The sequence below is a fragment of the Podarcis raffonei genome, chromosome 12 (assembly GCF_027172205.1).
Source record: "Podarcis raffonei isolate rPodRaf1 chromosome 12, rPodRaf1.pri, whole genome shotgun sequence".
In the NCBI taxonomy this organism is placed as follows: domain Eukaryota; kingdom Metazoa; phylum Chordata; class Lepidosauria; order Squamata; family Lacertidae; genus Podarcis; species Podarcis raffonei.
In genome coordinates this window covers 24,103,774-24,117,921 of record NC_070613.1, presented here as the reverse complement: position 1 = coordinate 24,117,921, position 14,148 = coordinate 24,103,774, and the positions used below count along the sequence as shown (strand labels likewise).

At 38.6% G+C, this 14,148-nt stretch overlaps 1 protein-coding gene across 1 annotated transcript in view; it reads left to right on the top strand.

Moving 5' to 3' along the window:
• The first annotated feature begins 9,911 nt into the window (after window positions 1–9,911).
• LOC128398412 (macrophage mannose receptor 1-like) overlaps window positions 9,912–14,148 on the top strand; it is a 56,026-nt gene continuing 51,789 nt past the window's right edge. Inside the window, exons 1-3 of the mRNA XM_053359446.1 lie at window positions 9,912–9,972; window positions 11,807–12,208; window positions 12,591–12,764. Coding sequence (XP_053215421.1) covers window positions 9,912–9,972; window positions 11,807–12,208; window positions 12,591–12,764 — 637 coding nt within the window. The remainder of the gene's footprint in view (window positions 9,973–11,806; window positions 12,209–12,590; window positions 12,765–14,148) is intronic.

Here is a 14,148-nt window from a genome sequence, read left to right as displayed (position 1 = left end):
TCCCAATCAAGTGTTAAAAACAGTACAGCGTTACATATTAAAAACTTCTCTGAACAGGGCTGCCTTAAGATGTCAGGTAATTGTTTATCTCTTTGACATCTGATGGGAGGGCGTTCCACAGGGCGGGCGCCACTACCGAGAAGGCCCTCTGTCTGGTTCCCTGTAGCCTCACTTCTCGCAATGAGGGAACCGCCAGAAGGCCCTCGGCACTGGATCTTAGTGTCCGGGCTGAACGATGGGGATGGAGACGCTCCTTCAGGTATACAGGACCGAGGCTGTTTAAGGCTTTAAAAGTCAGCACCAACACTTTGAATCGTGCTCGGAAACGTACTGGGAGCCAATGCAGATCTCTCAGAACTGGTGTTATGTGGTCCCGGCGGCCACTCCCAGTCACCAGTCTAGCTGCCGCATTTTGGATTAATTGCAGTTTCCGGGGCACCTTCAAAGGTAGCCCCACGTAGAGCGCGTTGCAGTAGTCCAAGCGTGAGATAACTAGAGCATGCACCACTCTGGCGAGACAGTTCGCGGGCAGGTAGGGTCTTAGCCTGCATACCAGGTGGAGCTGGTAGACAGCTGCCCTGGACACGGAGTTAACCTGCGCTGCATGGACAGCTGTGAGTCCAAAATGACTCCCAGGCTGCGCACCTGGTCCTTCAGGGGTACAGTTACCCCATTCAAGACCAGGGAATAAGGAATAGTCAAAGTATCCTACATATTGATAACCTGAAACTGATAACCTGTTTATTGATAATATATTGATAACCTGCAATGCACTCTATGTGGGTCTTTTACAGAGATGCAGCACACTCTTATACCTCATAGGTGAGGAAATATTTTACCTGAGAGCCATGTTTGCTCAAGGTCTGAGTTTCTAGAACAACAATCAGTGTCTAAAGGTGGCAGGGCCAAAGCATACATACACAACCCACTCACCCCACTTATACACACGTATAATGCATTTGGAGGGGCTCCCGCCCAATTGCAGAGAAAGAGGAAGCTTATGACACACCAATGAACTCACTGCTGAAATGTTCAAATATAGCATTTCCTCTTTTCCTGAATTAATTCTTCTGAATTATCTTGTAATATCCTGGTCAGTCACTCCAGCCATGGGAATGAAGAAGTCACTTGAATAGTTCAGTTCATAAATTTATTGTTCCAGTAAAGGCCATGACAAACTTGTATTAAGCAATAGTATTAATAAAATAATGCAAAACATCCATTCATAATGTAAAAATCTGCGAAGACTATTGCCAAATTCCTGAGCATTAAAACAGTTTCCCTTATGCATCTAACACCTCCAATTCTAATATGATTTTGCCTTTTAAAAATCCAATTTGCGAACATTCATGATGTAAGAGGGAAAAGTTCCAAAGACACCAACAAACTCAATTCCAGCTTGATTTCAGATTAAACCTCTGAATCACAACAATTTATCACAATTTTACCTGATTCTGATCTCCTGATTATTATTTTTTACAGCCATTATATAGAGGGCCACTCTCTGTGTTATGAAGCTGTTATTGTCACTCCAAAGAAACCAAACCATTTCTGTTCATTCTAACACTTCAAAAGTGTTCACAGAAGGCAATACTGAAGGAGAGACTATAATGTAGTCAATAGCACTTCCACCATGTTTGTATATTGACCTTTAGAATTTATAAATTGTTCTTGTTGTTGGCATCTATCTGTCTTGGGAGACAATGGAAGAGTGTGCCTTTGGAGGTAAATTCAAACCATTACAGTGCCTGCTATGGCTGTAGAGACCGATACAGGAGAGACATATTTTATTGCAGGAGGGCAGATGAAGGTATCTGGTTTTGCTTCTGCAGGTATACCATGGTGTTTCTTCACTCTGTGTTCCTCCTAGCAGTCTTTCTTCCTCTGGTCACTGCTGTGGATGTTCACTGTCTCCTGACTGTTGTGTTGTGTTATGCTGTTGTGTTGTGTTGTGTTGTGTTGTGTTGTTGTGTTGTGTTATGTTGGAATAGAAATTCCAAAACTTTCAGGCCCTGTGCATTATATTTCTTGTCCAAAGAACAATGTGAAGTTAGGCAGATATCTTCCATGTCTAAGCCTAAAGGCAGTAAGATACCCTTTGCAATTGCTCCAGTTTGGGCATTAAAATCTCCACACAAAAAAGTATAAATACTCTGGAGAATTCATATGCTCCAGTATGGATGCTAGCTCTGACCAAATCTTGGTGGTCTGTGACAAACTATTAGTAGGGGGAAGGTAGATGTTTATACAGAAAAGAAAGATTCCTAATTCAGTTTTGAGTGGTACCAACAAAAGTTGATCATTTGAATTCCAAAATTTGCTAACCAAAATCACATATAATAGTTTGTGGTCAAAACCAGTTGGACACTGCATAATATTTTATTATTACTGTATTATTTAAAAAAACAGTATTCGTTCCATGCCAGATATTGACAACACAATCCATATCCACTCAAAAGTAAATCCTACTAGTTTACCACACATCTTAACCATGTTTACTCAAATGTAAATCCTATTGAATCAGGATTAGGATTGTAGAATTACTCCCAGAAAAGTTGGTATAAGGTGCTGGGAAGGACCAGATTCCAAACAGGCTATGGGTGGATCTTCCCTCCTGGTTTACAACATTAAGGAAGGGTTAAGGAATGAGTCTCTCAACCTATCCTACCTCACAAGACTGTTGTGAGGATATAATGGAGTACAACCTTTAAAAGAAGTCTGTAATGAAATACTGGAAGGGAAAAAGGTACCAGAATCGTGGAAAGAAACATATATTACACTTATACCGAAAACAGAAACTGAAAAAACTCAGCTTAAGAACTACCGCCCCATATCACTACTTAATGTGGATTACAAAATTTTTGCAGATATTTTGGCCAAGAGATTAAAAAAAGTGTTGATGGAAGAGATTTATAAAGACCAAACAGGCTTTCTTCCGAGCAGACATTTGTCTGATAATTTGAGGAATATAATTAATCCTGGAAAAGTTTGAACATTAATACTAAAGCAGTTCTAATATTTGTGGACGCGGAGAAAGCCTTTGACAATATTTCTTGGAGTTTTATGAAGAAAAATCTACAAGGGATGGGGGTGGGAGAAAGCTTTGGAAACGGTATAAGTGCAATTTACTCTGAACAAAAGGCCAAGTTAATTGTTAATAATGAGGTGACGGAGGAATTTAAGATAGAGAAAGGGACACAACAAGGTTGCCCAATTTCCCCATTGCTTTTTATATCAGTCCTGGAGGTTTTGCTGAATATGATTAGAAGAGACCAGTTGGTGAAAGGTATACAAGTCGGAGCTAAACAGTATAAATTGAGAGCATTTGCAGACGATTTAGTATTGACATTACAGGAGCCAGAATCTAGTACCAAAAGAGTTTTGGAACTGATTCAAGATTTTGGTCAGGTTGCTGGATTCAAACTGAACAAACTAAAGACAAAGGTTTTGGGGAAAAATTTAACAGAGAATGAAAGAGAGAGGTTTCAGAACGAGACAGGTTTAACAGTGGTTAAAAAAGTGAAATACTTGGGGATTAATATGACAGCCAAAATGTGAATTTATTTAAAGATAATTATGAAAAATGTTGGGCGGAAGTGAAAAAAGATTTAGAAATTTGGTCAAATTTGAAGCTTTCACTGCTAGGCCGTATAGCTGTGATAAAGATGAATGTATTGCCAAGAATGTTATTTTTGTTTCAATCATTACAGATTTTGGACAAGATGGACTGTTTCAAGAAGTGGCAGAAAGATATTTCTAGATTTGTCTGGCAGGGCAAGAAGCCTAGAATAAAATTTAAAATACTAACTGACGCAAAGGAAAGAGGCGGATTTGCCCTGCCAGACCTTAAACTGTATTATGAATCAGCAGCTTTCTGCTGGTTGAAAGATTGGCTACTCCTTGAGAATACAGACATTTTGGATTTGGAAGGTTTTAACAACGTATTTGGTTGGCATGCATATTTGTGGTATGATAAGGTCAAAGCACATAAAGCATTTAAAAATCATATTGTCAGGAAAGCATTATTTAATGTCTGGATATGATATAAAGATTTATTTGAAAATAAAACCCCAAGGTGGTTATCACCAATGGAAGCAAAGGCTTTGAAAAAACTCAATATGGAGGCCAAATGGCCGAAATATTGGGAAATTTTGGAACAAGTAGGAGACAAATTGAAATTGCAGAGTTATGAAAAACTAAAGAATAAAGTGTGAGATTGGCTTCATTATTATCAAATAATGGAGGCATATAATCAGGACAAAAAAATTGGATTCCAGGTGGAAAAATCAAAATTGGAAACAGAACTGTTAGAGCCCAAAACTATGATTTTGTCAAGGATGTATAACTTGCTGTTGAAATGGAATACTCAGGACGAAACGGTGAAATCTGCTATGATTAAGTGGGCACAAGATGTTGGACATAATATTATGTTTGCTGACTGGGAACAGTTATGGACCACAGGTATGAAGTTTACGGCATGCAATGCCTTAAGAGAGAATATTATGAAAATGATATACAGGTGGTACATGACCCCAGTCAAGCTGGCAAAAATTTATCACTTGCCCGATAACAAATGTTGGAAATGTAAAGAAACAGAAGGTACATTCTTTCACCTTTGGTGGACGTGCCCAAGGATTAAGGTTTTCTGGGAGATGATATATAATAAATTGAAAAAGTTATTTAAATATACCTTCTCGAAGAAACCAGAGGCCTTTCTTCTGGGCATTGTCGGCCAACAGGTGCTAAAGAAGGATAGAACTTTTTTTATGTATGCCACAACAGCAGCAAGAATACTTATCGCAAAGTATTGGAAGACACAAGACCTACCCGCCCTGGAAGAATGGCAGCTGAAGGTGATAGACTATATGGAATGCAGAAATGACCGGCAGAATCCGAGACCAGGGAGAAGAGTCGGTGGAAGAAGATTGGAAGAAATTTAAAGATTATTTACAGAAATATTGCAAAATTAATGAATGTTAGAATGATGTTGGATTGAAAGTTATGTGGTTTTTAGTTATAATACTATAAGGAGTATGAAAAAATGGACTATTAATAAGTAAAAATCTAATGTTACATTATTTTAAGTTAAAGATTAGGACAAGTAAAGAGGGGAAGGATTTGCTGAACTGATAAATTAAACTGGAATACAAAAAGGGAGGTTAGAGGAGGTCCAGAAAATTAAGTAAATGAAAGAATGTAATGGAAAGATGGAACTGTTTTCTTTTCTTTTTTATTTGTATTTTTCTTTTTCTTTTTTCATTTTGTAAAACTTTAATAAATATTTTATAAAAAAAAAATATAATGGGGAAGAGGAGAACAATGTATGTCATCTTGAGGGTGACAAATGTAAGAAATATATATATATGTGTAAGATATAAATGCAAGAATAATATATAAATGTAAGATATAAATGTAAGAATAAAGAAAATAAATAAGAAGTGATTTTCAGTCCCTCTGAATGAGGCCCCACTTTCACATAATCTGAATAGCTGTTGAATGGCTTGAAACTGTTGAATATTCCCAAGGTGGTTGTCACCTATGGAAGCTAAGGCTCAGAAAAAGCTCAATACGGAGGCCAAATGGCCAAAATATTGGGAAATTTTGGAACAAGAAGGTGACAGATTGAAACTGCAGAGTTTTGATAAATTAAAAGACAAAGTGCGAGATTGGCTTCATTATTATCAAATAAGAGAGGCCTATAATTTGGACAAAAAAATTGGCTTCCAGGTGGAGAAATCAAAATTGGAAACAGAACTGTTAGAGCCAAAAACTAAGATTCTGTCAAAGATGTATAACTTGCTGTTGAAATGGAACACTCAGGATGAAACGGTCAAATCAGCAATGATTAAATGGGCGCAGGATTTAGGTCATAACATTATGTTTGCTGACTGGGAGCAGTTGTGGACCACCGGCATGAAGTTTACGGCATGTATTGCCTTAAAGGAGAATATTATGAAAATGATTTACAGGTGGTACATGACCCCAGTCAAGCTTGCAAAAATTTATCACCTGCCTGACAACAAGTGTTGGAAATGTAAAGAAGCTGAGGGAACATTCTTTCACCTTTGGTGGACATGCCCAAGGGTCAAGGCTTACTGGGAAATGATATACAATGAACTCAAGAAGGTATTTAAAAGTACCTTTCCTAAGAAACCAGAGGCCTTTCTTTTGGGCATAGTTGGCCAACGGGTGTCAAAGAAAGATAGAACATTTTTTATGTATGCAACAACAGCAGCAAGAATACTGCTTGCCAAGTACTGGAAGACACAAGATCTACCCACCGTGGAGGACTGGCAGACGCAAGTAATCGACTACATGGAGATGGCTGAAATGACTGGCAGAATCCGTGACCAGGGAGAAGATTCGATTGAACAGGACTGGAAAAAGTTTAAGGACTATCTACAAAAATATTGTAAAATCTTTGAGTGTTAATAGGATGTGGGAACTGAAGGTAACAGGGTTGGTGTGATTTGGTTAAATGTGAATTAAAAGAAGAATGTTTAAAAGGATAGGGGGTTATGAACAGAACATTATTATGTCACAGTATATAAGATGAGGTATGGATCATAAATAAATGGAAAATTGAGACATAATAACTAGAAGAATATAAAATTAAGTATGGCTTAAATAAGGTTTTGAATTTGCTGAATTGGATTGGATTAAAGAGGAACACAAAAAAGGGGGACGTGAGGAGGTCAAGACAGAGGGGTATGGAACTTTATAAATTTAAGAAAAAGGGTTTTTCATTTTTTTCCCCTTCTTTTTATCTTTCTTTTTTCTTGCTATATATTTTTGTTTTTCTGTTGTATTATTTTTTATATGAACTTTATGTATGGAAATGATACGTTTTGAAATGATAAATTTTTTGTTCTGTTCCGTAAAATCTTAATAAATATTTATTTTTTTTTAAAAAAGAAACTGTTGAATATTATATTTATTCACCTTTTTAAAAAATGAAGTTTATTCTGGCAGCCCAATCCTAAACAAATTTTCTACAAAGAAAATCCAATTGTGCTCAAAGGGGTTTACTACTGAGGAAGGATGCTTAAGCTTGCAGCCTGTATACATTTAATAGTAACATTTTCATCCCTTCTTATTTTCTTGTTGTGCCTTTTCACGTTTTACCTAAAGCAATTTACATGCAAATACTTCCTCTTTTGGACTTACTGAACTTTAGGCTCAACTGCAGACAACATATGGTTATTAGCTGATGATAGCTTACTGAACTCAAAAGACTTGAAAACTGGTTTCTTAATATCCTGTTGCAAAATACATTTCTTGAAAACAGTGTCCATTTGACTTAAATGGAACTTAAAGCTGAATAGAAAAGCCAGTCAATAATGAATAGTAAAAGTTAGTCATCCTACATAGATTTCAAAAGTGCATACTAGTTTGAAGAACCTTTCCTAACTATAGGAGCCAAGTACAGGTTTAGCTCTTAGGGCCTGCACAAAGATCAGAACCACTATAGGGATTTTTCCCCTATTTCAGTTGTAAATCCCAAATTTATTGTCTTCAAGCTTGGGTCCCCAGACGTTGTTGGTCTATAACTCCCATGATCCTCAGTCAGCATAATCAGGGATGAAGGGAGAGGTAGTCTAATAACACCTGGTGATTCTAATAACACCTGGAGGCTCGAGGTTAAAGAATGTTGGCCTTTTTAAGTATAATTGTTTAATTGTATTTTGAAATGGAAAATGACTCCGTATGTGTATTGCTAAAGGGGCATGGAAAATTCCAGTGCAGCTAAGAAGAGCTCTCCGGGTACCTAAGATGCTGATAATTAACTGTTGAGGGTATGTCTGCTGCTCTCTCACATGGTGTTTAACTTAAGATTACATGGGAGGGTTATTCAGTTGAAAATTTCCATTTGGAGGGAGTTCTTTGTTCTCAAGCCACAGCAAAATAGAGGTATGCAAATAAATCTGTCCTGGAAAATAAAGCCTCAGGCTGGATGTAGGCTAATGGAGCCTGCATGTGGAGCAATATACCTTTGATTTCAGACCTGTTTGAAGAAATATTATATTTCTAAGAAGATGTTCCTGTGCTTGAACAAGCATAGGATTTTATACAACTATTTGGATGCATCATTATTAAGACTATTCAAAGAAAGTTCTATTAGTAAAGCTTTGGAACCATATTTTGGTCTGGACAATTTTTATTTCAAGAGAGTCAGATTTTATTCATCCTGTTGCTTTAAGTTGCACAATATTACTATCTGGAATAGGTCTAGTATACCTCACAATGTGGACCGTCAGCCGTTCTGCCTGTGATCTGTATTAGTAGTGTTTGCTTGAATGGGCAGGTAAAGTCATGAGAAAGACCCAACACGGAGTTGTACAAAGGGGGATGGGGAACATGTGCATCTTCAGACGTGGTTGGACTCCAACTCTCATCAGTCCCATCCAGTATGGCAGCAGTCAAGGATGATGGGAGCTGAAGTCCAACAACATCTGCAGAGCCACAGGTTCCCTATCCCTTTAATAATGTGGTCCGTTTTGTAAAGCTCTGAACATTTAATAAACCAGATTTACAGTAATCTATAAACCACCTTGAGTCCCTGTAAGGGAAAAAGGTGGGATACAAATATAATAATAGTAAATGATGAAGCTGATAAGCTTACCATGCACTGAAACATCAAGCTCAGCTCCAACATGGACTCTATGAAAATGGTTTGTGTTGTTATCTCTTTATGTTTATTCTCCAAGCCAGTGCTAAGAGAAGTGAATCCTAACTTGCACTCCTGCTTGACTTTCTTCTTTCTTCAGGCAGGCAGGTAGAGAGGGCAGGCTTTAGCCCCAGGGACTGAATGTGGCCCTCCAAGCACCTATATCTGGCTTTTGGGACCCTCCCAAGACACCATTCCTATGTTGTACCTTCTTTGGATGTTTTTGCCTGCCTAAAATGTGCCCTTGAAGACTAATAATGCTTCTTGAATGCCTGGGGGGAGAATATGAGAAAACTGCATGTTGGGGCATGTGTGTGTGTGTGTGAAAATTAATATTTGTTGCTCTACACCAGGGGTCAGCAAACTTCTTCAGCAGGGGGCCAGTCCACTGTCCCTCAGACCTTGTGGGGGGGCAGACTAAATTTTTTGGGGGGAATGAACAAATTCCTATGCCCCACAGATAACCCAGAGATGCATTTTAAATAAAAGGAGACATTCTACTAATGTAAAAACACGTTGATTAGTTTGCCTACCCATGCTCTACACAGCAGCGGCATGTGGGCCCTGGATGGTTGCTTCTATTTTACTTTACTTTACTTCTACTTTCCCATTCCCCAAAGCATGCCATGGATGTTGCTGGAACTGGGCTCCAGCCACTAAATGAACAGTTCTGTGAATCAACTCTGAAAGTTCCATGTCTGAGGAAAGGGACTCAGACTCCCAGCTGAAGACTTTATCTGAGCTTGGCAAGCCTCTGACAGTACTATAGCTAACAACAGTGTTTGGGAGTTTTTTTAATAGAAAAAAATTGTGCTGGTGCCCACCAAGAAGTTGTTACACCAAGTGCCACACTTTTAACATGTGAAAAAAAAGGTGCCAGTACCATGTACTCTTGAGCATTCCCAGAAAGAAAAACACTGGTTAACAATTTGTATCACCTGTCCCCTCTTCCCTCCTTATTTATTTATTTATATATATTTTTAGCCCTGAGCATTATTATCTTGAATTTTAAACTGGTGGATTTTACAAGGCTAAGTGGTGGGGAAAGAATCAATATGGCCCAAGATATTATTCTGGAATAGGTATTTCCCATGAAGCTATGCTCTGTGTGTAGTACTGTGCGTATATATAAGACTGAAAACTTCATTCTGTATGACTCATGATGAAGAAGTAACTGAAAAGCAGCAATCCCTGACTTTGTCTTATTTCCAGGGTAGCTATGTGGAAGGTTTGGTTGTGTCCAATGCCTGCCTTTTTGCTCTTAAATATCTTGATCCTCATTCAGCCAGCTTTGCAGGTATCAGGTAAGCTCTTCATCACTTCCATTCCCATTATGATATTAACAGTAAGTGGAAGGGCATCTTTCATACTGAAGATTTACCTTTAAATAATCTTCTGGAAGATACTGTTAAAGGGAAATCCATTAAGTGTTAGATGCATGGAGTGTTAATTAAACAATTAATTTGCTTTTAACATTGAAATCAGGTTTAAATTTTTGTAGAAGAATGGCTAACATAATTTTAAATGCAATTTACTACATGGTTGCAAGAAAGAATTTGGTTTTTTCCTATGCAGCAGTCATATCCTGCTACTTATTTTTTTCACAATATAAAAATAAGCTGTAAATATAATAAATGTGTAAACAATAACTTTTCAACAAGAAAAATATTCAACATTTCTTTTTCCATCACTAAAAGGTATTTGCATTGTACTCAGTGATGTCCACTGCACCAACTCTTTGAACCAGTGGAGGCTTCCATAAACAGAGCAGGAAAGGGGCAATGTTTGCCATTTCCCACTCCCCCTAAATGATGATATTTCCTCTACAGCTCTGGAGAAGATTGGGAGAATATGTAAGGTCTGAAGGAGTAAGAGGGAATTGACCAAATGTTGTTTCCTTGCTAATGTCCCGTTTTTTGCTAATAGAAAATACTGCAGGGCCAAAGAGCCTTCCTTCCGAAAGAAGGACACTGCTGGTCACAGCCACCTGTGCTTTAGCAAATCTGAATAGCATTTATTCCTCACAAAAGGAAACAACCACAGTATTATAAGAATGTAAAAAAAAGCCTGGTGGATGAGGCCAATGGCCCATCTAGTCCAGCATTCTGTTCTCACTGTAGCCAACCTGATGCCTGTGGGAAGCCCACAGGCAGGCACAGAGCACAAACACATGCTCCCTTCCTGATGCCTAACTGTACTTGAATACAAGGGAAACAACTTATTAATGTGGCTGGAGTTTTATAATATAGATTATAGGCTGTTAGCTTAAATAGCTATGTTATTTGTATCTGTCTATTTCTATCCCAACTGTTCATACGGTTTTCAATGACTCAAGGATATTGTACTTCTCATATTGACTTGTTTATAGTATATTGTCATCATCATCATCATCATCATCATACCTTGAGATGAGTTCCTAGCTTAATAACAAGTGCCTGCATATTATTCCCTTTACAAATAAAACCAATGGGGAGAGCATTAGCATCAAGGAACTGATTTGGAGGAAAGGTTCAGCCCACACCCCTCTGTTCTCCCCTCTCCCCAATGCTTTTAGAAAAACTAAAATACATTGGGAAGATCCAGTACAAACTCTCATATGCCACATTTAGTTAGGTCCTCAAAATATTAAAACTAATATTAACTATAATACAATACTTATAACTATAATACAAAAGAAATGTAAAATAAAAATATTCCTAGTGGCTCTGATGTCTTCTTTAAAAAATAATAATAATACAGATTTTTTTTAACCAACCACCTTTTAAAAAGCGCAGCATTCCTTAAAAATAGACGCTGAGAACACTAAGGTAATTCACATATTATCCAAAGTAAAATAAGCTGCAAACTAATCTGCAAAAAGACATCAAAATTGAACGTAGAAAGTTATTTCCCACGAATCAATAAGACAGAGCAGTGGATAGTGAAAATTAACTACAGAATTAACACAAGAGGCATTTCTCTCTCTCGTCTTTCCATGTTATTGCTTCATATTATGAATCCTGGTATTATTCTGTCAGTGGTTGCCATAAGACTTCCTAGTGCAGGCCAGGTAATAAATTAAAATGATTAGGATGATATTTGAAGTTATGTGAAACTTTCCCCACAACGTTCCTGTTATTTTGCCTCTTAATTTTACAGAGAGTGACAGCTTTCTGATATATAATGAAAACCTCAAGCTTTGTATTCAGGCTCAGAAATCTCATTCCCCCATCCTGGACTACTGTGATAAAGACAATGAGGGGCAACATTTTAAGTGGATTTCCAATGACCGGATTTTGAACATGGCAGTGAAGTTATGCCTGGCAGTGCCTTCCAAGTCAGACCAGGCCCGAGTCATGCTCTCCCCCTGTAATGAGACCACTGAACTTCAGAAATGGGAATGCAGAAATGACAACCTCCTTGTTCTTGATCAGGAAGATTTGTTTTTAAATCCCGAGGGTGGCCAAAAAAGTCGTCTTATGCTGTCTAAAGTAGCCACCAGCAAGAGTACCTGGAAGATCTATAGAACGAAAGAAAATTTGTGTTCTAAGCACTATGAAGGTAAAATTCAGAGAAGTTCTCCCTTTTTCTATATGATCACTTCTTTAGACATAGCTTGTTGTGTCCTGCTTCAAGCATGGTGAATCCCTTGCCTCTGGAGGCCAAAACAGGCATAATAATAATCACATAATTTCAAATTATTTCAGGAAACAACCCAAACTTGACAGCAGGCATGGGAGTCCAGTTTCCACCAGGACCTCAATAAATGGAAAAGGCCTCTTTAATTCCATGCACGGCCATGAAAAATCTCTCTCTCTCTCTTACACCCACATCCACACCCTTTCTATTAGGAGGAAACTGCTTCTGAAATGAATACTAACTTCTTCTTTTCTTTAAATGTTCAAAATTATTTCAGCATAACATCTATCTATTTTTATTTTAGCTCTGTATACCTTAAGGGGCAATGCCCAAGGAGCCCCCTGTGTATTTCCATTCAAGTATCAGGATAAATTGTATGCTCAATGCATAAGAGATGGTGATGAACATGGACAACTTTGGTGTGGAACAACTGCAGATGTGGATAGAGACTCTTTAACTGGATATTGTCCAATAAAAGGTAAGCACTTAGCAATGTTTTTTTTAAAGCCCATACTAGTCCACCATATATTTGCTACTTAGAGGAAAGTTTCCCATACAAAAAGGGAAGTTTTTGTTATTGCCTCTGCTTTACAGATTGTGCAACTAAAGCAGAAAAGGGAGTGGGTTACCCTGTGAATAAGAACAAAAGGAATTGTCAATGATGTCAGGGCCCCCTACAGGATCAGGCTTACAGCTGAAAGGGAGAGGTATAAGGAAGTAGCTCAGTTTGAGCCAAAATCAAGGTCTAGAGCAGAGAGAGATAGGGAGCTGCTAGATACAGGATGCAGACAAATTTTGTCTGGGATTTTGGTCTCATTACAACCATCAGCTGTTCAACTGGGAGCAGTTGACGGAGGCTGGGGTTTGATGTTGTACAAAGCTTACAATTGCAAGTCCTTCCCCTGTGGTAAGAAGATCAAAGCAGAGAGGTCGGCGGTTCGAATCCCTGTGATGGGGTGAGCTCCCATTGCTCGGTCCCTGCTCCTGCCAACCTAGCAGTTCAAAAGCACGTCAAAAGTGCAAGTAGATAAATAGGTACTGCTCTGGCAGGAAGGTGTTTCCGGGCGCTGCTCTGGTTCTCCAGAAGTGGCTTAGTCATGCTGGCCACATGACCCAGGAGCTGTATGCCGGCTCCCTCGGCCAATAAAGCGAGATGAGCGCTGCAACTCCAGAGTCATCCATGACTGGACCTAATGGTCAGGGGTCCCTTTACCTTTTACAGGACAGAGAAAGGGTGATAGAAATGGTGTGCTGTTGTTTTTATTAGTGAGCTGTTTCCGCTTTAGGTCAAATAGTCCATGGAGGAAATGCATGTACAATTTGGAGTGGGTAATAATTAAATATATGCCTCTGTTATGTACATGTGTGATTGTGCAATGACACTTCCAGCATCCCCGCAGGGTAGACTTGTATTTTGAAAGTGATTCACTGACATGGATGGGGGCAGAAAACAAGGCAGCTGTGAAGGGGGGAGTACCCTGGGTTTGTACCAGTCACACAGGTTAATGCAATTCAATGCATTAGGTGTGGATGTTTACAGGGAGAAAGTCAACTCACAGAAACTTTCCTGGAACTTGGAAGTCCTGATTGTACATGGGGTTCCAAGTCCTGGGGTACATAGTGAGTTATTTATGTGTAGATTTTTCCCCTGCAGGTATCCACACCTTATGCATTAACACTGAAGATGGGACTGGGGAAGCCATCAATTAATGGTGGACTGCCACCAATACTGTCTTTTGATCACATAAACTTCTGTGTTTCACCATTCTGCTTTGTGTATTCTTTGGGAAAGTGGTTCCCAGATTATTAAAGACTCGAGCATATCCAGCTTCTAAATTTTCTTCACCATTGGTGATTTGATG